General features: G+C 37.0%; 1 protein-coding gene across 1 annotated transcript in view; it reads right to left on the bottom strand.

Annotated features, from left to right (window-relative positions):
• LOC117476589 (astrotactin-2-like) overlaps positions 1 to 14184 on the bottom strand; it is a 252926-nt gene that overhangs the window by 129735 nt on the left and 109007 nt on the right. The window contains exons 5-6 of the mRNA XM_034123245.1: positions 5937 to 6044; positions 3040 to 3186 (exon numbers count right to left, since the gene is read on the bottom strand). Of these exons, the coding sequence (XP_033979136.1) occupies positions 3040 to 3186; positions 5937 to 6044 (255 nt within the window). The remainder of the gene's footprint in view (positions 1 to 3039; positions 3187 to 5936; positions 6045 to 14184) is intronic.

Below are 14184 nucleotides of genomic sequence, written 5' to 3'. Positions count from 1 at the left end.
ACATAGCTTGCAATGGACAGCACATCAATAGACCGTTTTTTTTACACTATGAGGCTAATACATTTGCAAATAGCAAAATGGATGCCTGTTAAATTGCCAAAATTGTTGCCAGGGATCACAGAGTGTTTCAGTCTGCAGAGCTTTATGTCATGCTGTCAGAATTCAGCAGATAAAAGGATAACAAGTGGTCAAGGGGACTTGAAGTTACAGAGATAGTAGACAGGAGAGTATAGCCTGCAGTAGGTGATGTCACACTGTCAGGTGTTATGACAGAAGATGATCCTGACATATACCTGATAAAATACCCAGAGGGAGCTGAGTACAGAGTGAGAGAACATCACTGAAATGTACATTTGCCATTAAAAATCATGAAAACTAAAATAAATCTCAACTATGATGACGTCCCTGTGAACAGATTCCATTTTGACTTAAGCTTGTCTTCATTTAGTCAATTTAAATGTTTTTATTACAGCTCAGAATCATTTCAGATTAAGACATTATAACTTTATTTAAAGAATATCTGTACCGGAGTCACAAAACTGGTCCGGATAACCCATGAATCTCTAACCTAAGAACATATTTTATTAGAAAATGTGAGTGCCAGAAATTCTCTTTAATAACTTTTTTTCTAAGAGAGGGACTTGCATACATTTTATTATGATTTGAAAGAATCCAATAATGCTCTGCATGGAATAGAAATGTGGGAGTTAATCATAAAACCAACACTTAACAATAGAACTCTGGAAAACAATCCACACTACTAAACATTAAGACTTTTGCAGTATATTGGCACGTATTATATTTATAGCTGTTAATTGTACATGTTATAAAAAAGTACTGCAGAAGTTGAAGTTGTGTGTGCTGTTGTGCTTTTCTTGTGTGTGTCATACAAATTGCTGTTGTGTGGGCGGACTAAAAATGAGGCCCTGGCGGCAAGAGCACCTGATCGACTGATACGTGAATGCTCTCAGAGATATGGCAATCATTAGTCAAATTGCCTCAGCTCCTCACCCCCTCTTACTTCACTTAACTCCTTGCAGGTTTTCCATATTGGCTTCTCTTACCTCCCAGCAAGGTTTATACTGTGGTATCTTGCCAATACACAGAACCAATTTACAATCATCCCAAGGCCAAAGAAACATTTCAAACACTCAGTAAGACACACTCTAGGCAGTTGCCTGGACACCTATATCCTTGATTATCCTGAATTGATATTTATTTGACAAATCATCTCCTGTCTCCATCCAATGTATGTGGTCAACATTTTTTTAAATCTCTTCACTGAATGCTCTCTGTGCAAAAACAAAGAAAAAGGCAATCATTTGTTGCGTGCACTGCTCTTCATCAGTCTGATAGCTCAAAATGTCATCCAGTTGTTTGTGGTGACAATAAATCATTTTTTTCCATTGGGGGCTTTCAGTGTGTGGGCTTTATTGTCTTGATTGTTGATCATTCTTTTGGTTCCAGCACATGATTAACTTTTTGTTGGATGGATGTATTTTGTAGTTTATCAGTCGTGCGGAAGGGGCAGTGACATTGAAAAGCATCGAGATTGAAAACCACAAATCATGGCTGAGAGGGTGGAGATTTTACTGCAAGCCATTTGTAAATAGAAACAGGGGAAGCATGCAAAGCTTTCCCTGGTGCATTAAATGTTACTTCTAACAACAAAACAACACAAAATACATAATATCATTCACCACTCAATAACAGTGTGTAATAGACAAATGATTATTGCAGTATGCAGCGGTGGGAAGTAACTAAGTAGGGTTAGATAGATTTACTTGAGTTACTTACTTTAATTGAGTATTTCCATGTTATGCTACTTTGTACTTCTACCCCACTATAATTCAGAGGTAAATTGTGTACTTTGACATTTATTTTGTAGCTTTAGTTACTTTGCAGATCTGGATTATAATGTAAAAATATAATCAACACTTAAATCAGACTTTAGTCACAATTCACAATCTACCCTGCAGTATACACAGTAATTAAAACTAGCTGCAGCTTTACCAGATTTTATAACACTTTAAAGGTGGGGTAGGTAAGTTTGAGAAACCGGCTCGAGATACACTTTTTGTTATATTCCATGGAATGCTCTTAACATCCCGATAGCAATGAATATCTTAAGTGCTTTGACAAAAAATCCATAAAAAAATGTCATCTGTGGAAGCCGTAGTACTGTAAAAAGCACGACCAATCATTTTAGCCGGCCTGGCTAAAATAACTGGATGGCATACCTGCCTGTCAGCCTTCCATCTGTGCACAAACTTATCTCGTGCCCTCATTGGTCATGTGCGCGTTCGTGTGTGTTGGAGGAGGGGCTCTGTAAGGAAGTGGCAGATTTTTTCCGGCTGTGTATTTTCAAATGATAGCGCACTCGAGCTGGTTTCTCCAAAATTACCTACCCCACCTTTAATGCATTAGTAATTATAATAAAAACATACAATATTATATATTATTCTGAAATGTTTGGTACTTTAAGTATATTTTGATGAAAATACTTTTGTACTTTTACTTGAGTCACATTTTGAATGCAGGACTTTTACTTGTAACAGAGTATTCCTACACTCTGGTACTTCTAATTGTATTCAAGGACAAGATGAAAGTACTTCTTCCACCTGCTGCTATGCTGCTTGAAGGAAGACTGTATCTGATTATGGTTCAATCAAAACAGCAAAAAAAATACAAAAATAGTTGTTTTATGACGGATCATGACATTACGATAACATGCCATAGAAATATGTATCCTTTTCTAGCATTTAACACACAATTCAACATTGCCTTAGGCTCTAAAAAGTACAAAAGTAATTCCACAGTCTTCCTCACCAAGTTGCATTCTGATTCATGTTTGTAGATTCCACTATTTTTTCCCTTCCTTTCTTTTTCTGTAGTTTTTTTATATCTTATTAATGTTTTTAAAATAAGTGTGCCCCAAAAAAGTATAGCAGTGCAGTACAAAAACAAGAAGGCTAATGGCCTTCAACTTCAGTTTCCATTAGTTGAATATTCCGCCACGGTTTAACGTTTTGAACTTACCATCTGCAACAAAATGCTCAGGCACATGGAGGGTAACCTTGACAGTCAGGGGGCAGGACTCCTGCGTGGCGTAGACAATGGCAATGACACATGTGCTGATGGTTATCAACGTCAGGGTGACCTTATTTAGAGGACTGTGCGGGAGGCCTGGAGGCAGAAAAAGAGAAAAATGGTAAACAGTTTTTACAGAAGCCCTGTTGTTTTTGATCAGGGTCTCAAACAGATTACTGTGTCTGAACATCCTTCATAGAAAATACTTTTGCACACAGCAGATAAAACAAACCTAAAGCTAAATCCCCTACTAAAGCACTGCTCTTTGTTGAAAACAGCCACTGAATCACCCTCAATCATTGGAAATGCAGTTAATTGTACACCTGATACATTAATCTAATGCTGGTTCAGGTTTGCCCTGAGTAAATAAAGGATAACTTTACCCGAGCTTCTGCATAACAGCCCAGAATCATTTGCAGGCGTGATATATGATCTTATTGCCACTGACAGGGTTATAGATTGGTTGTTTTGGTTGCCCTTTGGCTCTGTCAGGACTCCCATTTCCAAGCTAGATACAGGGAATTAAATTAGCCGTTTAACCTCTGTCTATGGATATTTATCATGGGAGGACTCGACATGTTGAAAGCAGACTGTGGATGTGATAGCGCTGGTTTGGAACACTGTTCTTACTAGATATTAACTGGGTACAAATATCACACTGCCGCCTTCAGAAAATGTGTGAACAGCTTCTGCCTGGTGTTTATCTTGCACTACGCAGGTTTGTTTTACAAGTCAGTAGTATTATATGCCTAGACTTGTTTCTCTTTACTAAACCAAAAACTCAGCTATTTGAAAATGATTATAGTGGTTAAGTGACATTCAAAATATTGCTTATTTGCAGATTAGAGTTTTGATCAGTGGAGGAACACACACATCCAGATGTTTAACGTTTTCCAACCACATATATTTTACCAAAATATACAAATGATCAAACTGATTGAATTGCAAACATTTAATTATTTTCTTTTTTTTTATGACTTGCAAAAGAAGAGTTCTGCAAGTTAAATTCAAAGTTTGGAAGAAACTAAATGCAGCTCAAGGTCAACATCAGGCAGAGAATGCTAGGATAATTTATCCTCCCGATCTGAATCACGTCTTGTACAATCACGATGTTTTGAAAGGACAGGAACAACAGTTGTCTCCCAACAAAAGTGGCAGCGCTGCTAATCCCTTTGGGGTGTGGGGGTGTTACTGGGCTTATGAAGGGGTCCCTCAATTACTATAAAAGCCTACTGAGTAGACAAAAGGATGTACGCTCACGATGGCAAACACTTACTTTATAGCAATTCACTCATACACTCACAGAAACACACATACAACAATACACTAGTGAATGTAAAGTAACATGCATATACAACACAGGGCCACTCTGAAGATAAATGCTTATGTTTAACGTACACTTAATTCCTTCCATTTATTTCCCCCTTCCCTTCTTCCAGAGAAAGCACAGCCTTTTTACACAGGCGATAACTTTAACACAATTCACGGTCATAGGTTTAATCTCTTTCCCATTCATGAGCCTACGTGCTTTTTTCTAATAAAAATAAATATAGAGTCTATTTAGAAAGTGCTAGTTCTTTGGACAAAGACCTTTTATTTATTTTTCTGAGAACAATTAAGCTTTATCTGTGATTAATTGCATTTCCAAAATTCCACAGCCGATACATAATTCATTGGTACTCTGTTTGCAAGTCATTCTGAACTTAATTAATTGAAATTAGGAACATTTCAACCTTGGAATTCTAGTTATAATTGTGGTTACTGGATGCCCTGAAGCATTTGTTTCCAGGAGAGAACTACGAATGTAGATTTCAGTGTTGAATGTTAATCCTTGGCAAAACATAACCAGCGTTTTAAAGAAGAACAGCAACAGTTTGTGTTATTGAGGCTTTACGTATAATTAAGCAAACACGATTACACAGAAAAACACTTTATTTATGTATTCTACCTCGGCACATCTCTTAATAACTATACAACACAAATTAATTTCACTTTGTCAAGAAGTTATCACTTGTTTTATCTTTGGGGTTGCCACAACACATATTGAAAATAATGTTATTTTAATAGTCTAGACTAATTTCGACATCAAACTGTAATTTCAAAACACGGGAATCAAGAATATTGTCTTGCTTTCAAATTCCTCCTCTGCAGTTGCATTTAACAAATATAAGTCAAGTGCTAACAAAGACGCAACATAATACAGGGCGACAAACTGTCTCTCTCCTTTACAACAGTAACAACAAAGGAACAGACAGATGCAATCCTTATTAATAACAATCAGATAAATATATGAGGCATGACTTTTCCTCCTCCTCTGATACAGTGCTATAATGAACTGCAGGCAGAGGATTAACATAAACACTTGGATTTAATTATTTCCAATCACTATTTTGAAACCCAAGTTGGAGACTAATTGTATACTATATATTGTAGTGAAGAAAAAAAATCATGCATCTCATCAAAGTAATGTGACTCAGCTTTAGTCATTACTGAGCCTTCATTAACATCAGCTCATATGCAGTATCTGCTTTGAGTGTCATTGAGCTGTGCCATGAAACCGCACTTCAAACCCCACAGGGGACGTGCATGACTCCTTCCTACTTCCAGCTACGCTGACGATACCAGAAGTGTCTGGCCTCATTTCACTCAACTATAGCCTCATATTTAACCAGAGTAAGGGTGGAATATATGTTTTCAAAATGTTTTATCGTATTGTATGACTTCTTGGCTTTGTTGCCTTCTCAGCAGTATGCAGTGGGTAAGATGGTTCCCCAACGTGGAAGATAATGTGTTAAAAAAGAGATTTATTACAATACAGAAAGAGGCACATCTGTACTCCGGCTCACCTTTGCTGCGCCTTCGTCCTCTGTGCTGTTCTGTGTAAAACTTCATCTGGCTGTCGTCTTCGGGCTCAGAGCCTGATTCCCCTTGAGGACCAAACACACCTCCAGGTGCTGGCAGTGAGATATGAGGAGGAGAGTGGGAGAAATGGAGAAAGAGTCAATCAATACAATATTTTTGACAGGTCTGAATGTTACATTGTTAACTAGTATGGAAAACAATATAACACGTAAAAGCAGCATAAGAAAGACACACAAGTTAGTTAGTATGTGAGAACAAGACTGTATAAAAGTAACCACACAGGTTAGTCATGAGAGTGATGGACTTCAGATTACATTAAAAGTCAATTTATTTAAAATGCCACCTAATCCAGTTAATGGATGCAAAATGTTGTCATTAGTTCATTTTTGCGTTTTCAAATTAGCATACATTAGTTAAACAACAGTATACATTCCAGATGGCAATAACAGTGACAAATTGGTCTAATTCAGTATGGGCAAGTATAGTTTTCCAGAACTGAAAATATTTCTCCTGTGAATCAAAAAGCAGTGAAACAATACCAGTATGCTGTTGAGTTATTATCCTTTTTAAAAATGTTCTCCTTTCAAATAGCTTTGCCCTGTTTCCTTGACTGACAGATGACTGACAATAACTAAGGGTTAGAAACCAGAGTTGGGGTTATTGTAATGCTGCAGTTGGAGGATGGGAAAGGAGTAGTTGTCGTTATTATAGGGGACTCATTTCTAAGGTCCATATGTGGTTCTGAAACAGAAACACAACAACAACACCACAATGTATTTTTCCTCCGTAATGTGGCAGCCATTTACCTCCTCCTGTGCTTTTCAACATCTATAGAGGTGTTAAGAAAACCACTGCTCTCCACACTATGCTGTTTCCTCATGGCTGATCTGTTGGCCAGTGTGGGTAATTTGTCCATTGTTACCAAGTCTTTGGAGCTCAATTTGTTTATCAAATTGGGTCACATCCCCAGAGTGTGTGCGTGTCTGTTTTTTAAGTCAGAGAGTAAGAGTGAGGCTGTGAGAGTTAAGAGGCTTTGTTTGTACGGCGCTGCCACTTCCACATCAAAACACACATCCATGCTAAAATGCAAAGGGGCTGCCTCAAAGTGATAATTGCTTGGGATTTGCAAGGTGTAAAGCCACTGATGGATAAATAGGTAATCTAAAATAACCTAAAGTGTTTGCGGACGGCTTTGAACGGCATTCTAAGCCTGATATTAGGGGTGCACCAGAGAGTTTCTGTTAAATATCTTTGTTATTGTATTGGTTTTATTTAGCCAAATGTCACACCCTAAATGACTATGCTAATAGCATCCATTCATTTCCTCATGGTTGTACATATGTTTTGCTTGTATAATCCCCAGGATCACAGTGATTACACTTCCTAATCTCGCAGAGTGGAAAGGGGATAATGGGCAGAGAGAAAATCAATCTTTTTTTCTCTTGACTATAAAGGAGCCTTGGAGGAGAAATGCTTCTTCTGTTGACAGCAAATTAAAAGCAAGCATGGAAACATAGAATGGGTGTGGTGTCAAACCCTTATCCATATCATGTTAAGTTAGCTGATAATGGCTCATAAATATTTACTCTACTGTAAGAGGAAGAGACTCTATCCCCACAGGGATTAGTATAGGTCATACTCAGACCTCTAAATGCTGTCAGTTGGTAATGGTGGCTTTCGTGGTACGTGATCTTAAAAATGTAGTCAGTATAGAGGTTGGATATTACATATAGTTGCATATTAATTTATTTTAGCAAAGTCAGACCATTGCCTGTTCTTATCAATCATCTGCTAAAGGTTTAAATGTGTAAAAAGTAAAATATATTAAATACATTCTACACCTATACTCCTACTTACATATTCCAGGTGTCTGAAGAAAAAAAGACAAGCAACTTATTTTGTGTAGCTATATCTAAGCATACAGTTTAAAAATAGCAAGGCTTACATAAGGGACATTCAGCTTTCTCTTATTTAAGTTTTTAAAAAGTCAAACCTCCCTCATTAAAAGCACTTTATTGCCAACAAAAGAGCAACATATTCTCTCTTTATTGTTCACTGAACAATTTGCACGGTCATAATTCCTGTGCAACTGTGGCGCAATGCAGGTAACAGTTCCTTCTCTCCTCACTTTATAAACATTAAGTCTTAGCTCGTGAAAATGTGCCTGCACCATAAAGATTTGAAACATGATTAAAAGTTCTATTAACCCGGTGTAAAATGTGGGTATGGAAATCTGTAGTCATTCTTTTTGGTCTGGTGCACTTAAGCAGGTCGAGAGGCGAGTTGGAGTGCGAGAGTCTGGCAGTGTTTGGAGAGCGGAGCCAAGGCAATGTGGTGTAAAATTGGTTCTGAATTTATGCATCGTGTTATAACATGCACAGAGAGGTGTAAAATGAGACTGAGAGAGAGAAACAGACAAGACAAACTAATATGTTTTTCAAAAGGAGCACAGTTGTGGACTCAAGAATCAGCATCAAACATAATCAAAAACATTTCTTTATTTTAATCTCAAGGACAAATGGCTTCATTTATTCAAACAAAGCAACACTTTATTCTGTCCATGATATATTCTAACTCTGTCAATTAATTGTATTTATTGCAACTATGCTGACCTTTTTTCGCAATGAATGTATTTTCAGCAGATCCTTTCCTATCTCACCAATAAAGGCATCATTCCAAAAAGTTTTTTTTCTGGAAATGTAAGGTGTTTTTTCCTCAAAGGCTCACATATCAGAATGTGATGTTTTTGTTTGCAGTCCTTGAGATAGGAATTGCAGAGGTGCTTCTTGCCTGAACTTTAAATCCCATGTGGCTTGCCTTTGAAATAATCACTCGCATGAACCATCAATGTGATTCATGCAGTCTTCACTTCTGACTTGAACCTTGAAGAACTTTGAGAGGGAGAATAAGTGCTTTTTGATTTGAGAAAAAAAAAGAGGAAATGCCTCACAGTGAAAAGGTAATAACATTGCCTATCAAGACCTGGCTGATCTTGCAAAAATAAATAGCATCAAATGTTGCCATAATGCTTAAAGTCTTGGTCATAATATATGCTGAGGTGATGCGAGTAATTGTGATAAATGGAATCTGAGAACAGAGGTGGGGAATACAGAACTTGTGGTATCATATTTTTAAAAGCTTAAACAATTGTGCGCCAGAGTGCTTTCAAATAAAAAATAAAAACAGCAGGGCTATAAAAAATAAAATGATCCAAATTATAAATACTGGATAGAGAGAAAAAAAGAATTATACAGTAAATGAAAGAAGAGAGCGAGAGCTGTTTTTTTGCAAGTTTGAGAGTTACCATGTTTACAGTCTTTTTAGTAAAGTCTTGGTCACCCTCAGTAGAAAATAATAACCCAAAGTTGAAAATGGGCCGCACTTAATCATCCATGGCTGAACTTAAAGGTGGGGTAGGTAATTTTGGAGAAACCAGCTCGAGTGCGCTAGAATTTGAAAATACACAACCGGAAAAATCTGCCACTTCCTTACAGAGCCCCTCCTCCAACACACACGAACGCGCACATGACCAATGAGGGCACAGATGGAAAGCTGACAGGCAGGTAGGCCATCCAGTTATTTTAGCCGGGCCGGCTAAAATGATTGGTCGTGCTTTTTACAGTACTACGTCTTCCACAGATGACATTTTTTTATGGATTTTTTGTCAAAGCACTTAAGATATTCATTGCTATCGGGATGTTAAGAGCATTCCATGGAATATAACAAAAAGTGTATCTCGAGCCGGTTTCTCAAACTTACCTACCCCACCTTTAAGTGTGACTGACATATCAGCGACATAACCTGGAGCATTTAGGGCCGTGGGAGTTATCAATGAAACATATCCTTAATCTGTACCCAAGGAATAAAGGCATATATTGAAGTAGGATCACGTGTTGTGGCTTTGATTAAGTGAATGTGGGGAGGACATTTTCTGTGTGGCAAAAAAACACAAAACAACTTAGCTTTTACTATTTATTTTAAACTAATAATCCTAAAGAGCCCCTATATGAAAAGAGAAATGGAAAATATGCCCTCACTTTGCAATAAAACTCTGTAAATATTAAGCACAAAAAGGTTGCCACCATGCAGGTCAAGGACCAATTCGTTGCTCGTCCATATTGGCACACAGACAATCAGAGCACAAATTAGCCTTCCATTATGTTTGCACTTTTTAACCTGCAACATGTTGGAATCTTTTTTAGCTAAAGGATGAAATACAATTACATATTGTTGCAAGTAAGATATACAAACATATTTAGTAAGGCTGCAATTTCAAAGTATAACAAATAATCCCAATCCAAAAAAGGTATGGGCAGTATAAATAAATACATTAATTTCTGAGGTAAATAAAAAACTGATTAAATGATGGAAAGGATTGAGCAAATACTTGACTTGGGCAACACAATATCAAATATTTATCAGAGAGAGCTATTGCCACAGTGTATTAGCAGCCCAGTGAACATCCAAATCAATTTGAGGTTTAATACCTACACAGTCGCAACTGTGTACCCTCTTTGTTATAAAATGATCAGATATTGCTGCCTGTCTATGTCTGTGAAGCTTTTGTTCTTTTGTGTTTGAACACATTTGGTGCTGCTGCCTTGAACATCTTCTGTGATGTGTTCACCTTTTCTCTGCTGTCATGTAGATTTGAACAAAAGGCGGGCCAGTTAGAGAATCAAAACCTTCTTTAAATAGCAACATTTCAGAGACACTAAGAATTAAAGCTGAAGAATACAAATATGTATTATACGCATGACTCTCCTTCCTATTCAAGTACAAAATGGATAAAGTAGAATTTACCGTGACACAAAAGGGGCCTGTGTGTGTGTGTGTGTGTGTGTGTGTGTGTGTGTGTGTGTGTGCATGTGTATGTATGTATGTATGTATGTATGTATGTATGTATGTATGTATGTATGTATGTATGTGTGTGTGTGTGTGCGTGTGATATGACAGGTGAATTGTTCTTCCAGGCTATGGCACAGGTTTGAAAAATAACACACACAAGAATACATCTGAAACAAGGTGCAAGAGTTTTTCAGAAATATTGCCCTGGGTATTTTCTATTTCACTGCTTCTCTTCCCTTTGCAATCAATTTTCCTTTGTCTTGATGTTACTTTTCTCCAAACTGAGTGCCATGAAAAAACATCCACTTCCAGAACACTAAGGCTAAACTCCAGCATGTCGGTACTACACAACGTAATTACTGGGCCGTACCAATTTCACTTTCACAGTCCCTCTAACAGTTCCGATGTCAATAGATAATTTCAGTCTTTTTCATATGCACATCTGTCTATCTGCTTTGCAACCATCTGTTTTGTTACAACACTGAATACAAACAAAACACTCATTTCCATGCCAAAAAGCTATCTTCTTTATACGCGGTTATTTCCAAAGTGTTATAAGTACCATGGTTACCTCCAATCAACACTTTGAAAAGGTGCAATACTTTGTGTGAAATATGATTTATTCATTACATTCTCCTCACACTCACCTTTATTTTCTACTCTCTTTTGATAAGGCAAATGTACCTGCTGTCATCAATAACATTCTCCTTCATGAAGAAAAGCATGTTTTTCTGTGTTTAAACGCATACACTCTTTGATTATAAAAATCACCCCCCCCCCCCCATCTCGCCACACCATCCACGACCCCCATCCAACCAGAGGTGGGAAGTAGTGGAGTACAAATACCTTGTTACTGTAATTAAGTACATTTACATCAAAGCGCTTTACATTACATATTACACATACCAGACATGTACTGTAAAAGTGAATACATCAAATTGGGGCTAAGTGTCTTGCCCAAGGACACAAAGTTATGGGTACTTTTGACTTAAGTACATTTCGGAGCCCATACTTCTTTACTTTTACTTGAGTAAAGAAGTTTAGTCATTACTTCTTGTACTTCTACTTGAGAGAAAAGATGCGTTTACTTTTGCCATCTCTTCTTCCAACCCCCATCATTTCAGAAAATGCAGGCCAATGTTGACTCTGATCTTCTCTTTCTCTTTTTGTGAAGCCCTTTAGTCAAAGAACAGTATTATTCGGTGGAGAAACATCTGGAAGATATCCTTCAGCCGAACACTCTGTCATGTATCTTCTTTATATCTGGGAAGTCACTCTTACAAATGCAGGGATGGCCAACCTTCATATATAAGGAGAAGGACTCACATGCACTAATATGCATGCACGGCACCAAAATAGAGAATCAAGAGATTACAACACACACAGAGGGAGTGTTATTCTCTGCTCAGGACCCATCCATTTTCATAGCAAATAGTTGTTTGCTGGTATATTAATGGCTAAAATGTACAGAACTTTACTGAATTATAATATTAATAAAAAGTTAGCTAATTTAGCATCGGGGAAATGATTAATTGTGATATACTGTGGACGTTTAATCATTGATTAATTATGTAATAGTTTCAAAATGTGTATTTTCTTGTATTCCAACTCAATGATTATGAATGTGTTATTGTACTAGTACAGCAGTGCAGACATGGGCCCACAAGAACTAATGACAGGAAAAGTTAGAGGGAGCTCATAAATAAAAATGAGACAAAACAGAGAAAGGGAAAAATAAACGGCTCAAACAAGTGTTGGAGGAAGCGAGAATGAAATGTCACATTTATAAACCGAAGCAAGAGTGATTTGGTGTTAAAAGGGTTTCAGGGGAAAGGTAAGAAAAACAGCGTGACAAGTGACTGTTATACAAGGAGTAAAACACTCATACATAAGTTAGAGATTTCAGAAAGTACACAGGAGAGAAAAAAGTAGAGGAAATGGTTATACAATCATTCCTGTAATGACATGGATTAGTTGAGGTATAGCAGGGAGGTGAGGTGATGAATTCAATCTGAATAGCAAAAGCTAATCATCTTACAATAGGTTAGGTTATATTAGGAGGGCACATGACACTTATCATAGTACTTTCACATACTGTATTTTACACCAGCTGAAAAAAAGAGCTAACACGAGCAGGTAATGATTCACCATATCTACTGAAATTATAGAATAAGATTCAAAGACTGCAAGAAACTCTACCATGGAATTATTACCAATTTGTGAGTAGACATAATTGTTTCTGAATAAATGAATCATTTGAAGACATTAAACTGATTTCTAATGTATTTTTCAGATGGAGCCATGTGCTTTAACAGTATTAAAGGAAATTCACTCCTGCATGTGAAATGATGTCACAACAACATGTGAATTGTACATTTTTCTTTTTACGGCGAGTAAAACTATTTTCTGTTTTGTCATAGTCATCTATTATAGTAAGAATTTTTTTTTTTTTTTTTTCTCTTTTTAATCTTTTGCTCAGGATACTCGGCTATCGTTTTTTGTTTTCCCCATTTACCATGGCTTAAAAATGAAAATAAATCTGAGTTTCAAATTGAGCATCATACAAATATATTTATTATTTTTGAAAGACTGAAGGTTCACTGCCAATTATTCTTCGCAAAACATTTGAGAAATATATGGGCATAGATACTTGCTAGATAAGTGGTTCCAAAACTCCTGTGTATTTTCTTTTGGATTGGCTAAATTAGATGCTTTTAGTCGAACGAGAGCGGTTACCTTCAAGTTCTAGGCTGGCTGAGCACAACTTATAATTAGCTGTGGTAAAGCACAAAAAGATGAATAACAAACAGGCCTTGGAACCATTTGAATAAAACCTAACAAAAAATATACCGGTCAAGATTGATTCTCGCACAAATGAGAAATTTGGCTTCAGCTGCCAGGGCGTTAACACTGCCAATAACTCTACATAGAAAAAGCAAACAGTTATCTTATTCAGGTTACATTTATATACAGACAAACAAGAAGCCAAACAAACAAACAGTAAGTACATACACAGTGGGTGAATGATGTACTGGATGCCTGTCTCGGTACCTCTACAGGAGTGCCAGAATGTATGGCAGTGCTAAGACGGCTGAAATTAATAGTGTATGGATTGTGCAATAAATTATATATAGAGGTTAGCTACCATACAGCGTCCATTGAGTTGAACTGCCAGGAAATACAGTCCTCACAAACACTTCAGCTGGGCAGATCTTGCCAGTTGCTTGAATCTGCATGAGCAGCCTTATTACTAATTATGTATAAAGGATATACAGCACGTTGCTTTTTATAGTGCCTTCATGAATTTGGCCCATTGGACATACCTGTCAACTGTGGCAACCCTAATGTATCTGCCTAAGTACATTTTCAAACCTTTAGAAATGA

Source organism: Trematomus bernacchii, unplaced genomic scaffold, assembly GCF_902827165.1.
Source record: "Trematomus bernacchii unplaced genomic scaffold, fTreBer1.1, whole genome shotgun sequence".
NCBI lineage: Eukaryota > Metazoa > Chordata > Actinopteri > Perciformes > Nototheniidae > Trematomus > Trematomus bernacchii.
Note: the sequence above shows the minus strand (reverse complement) of the source record. Positions and strands in the feature narration are given on the sequence as shown.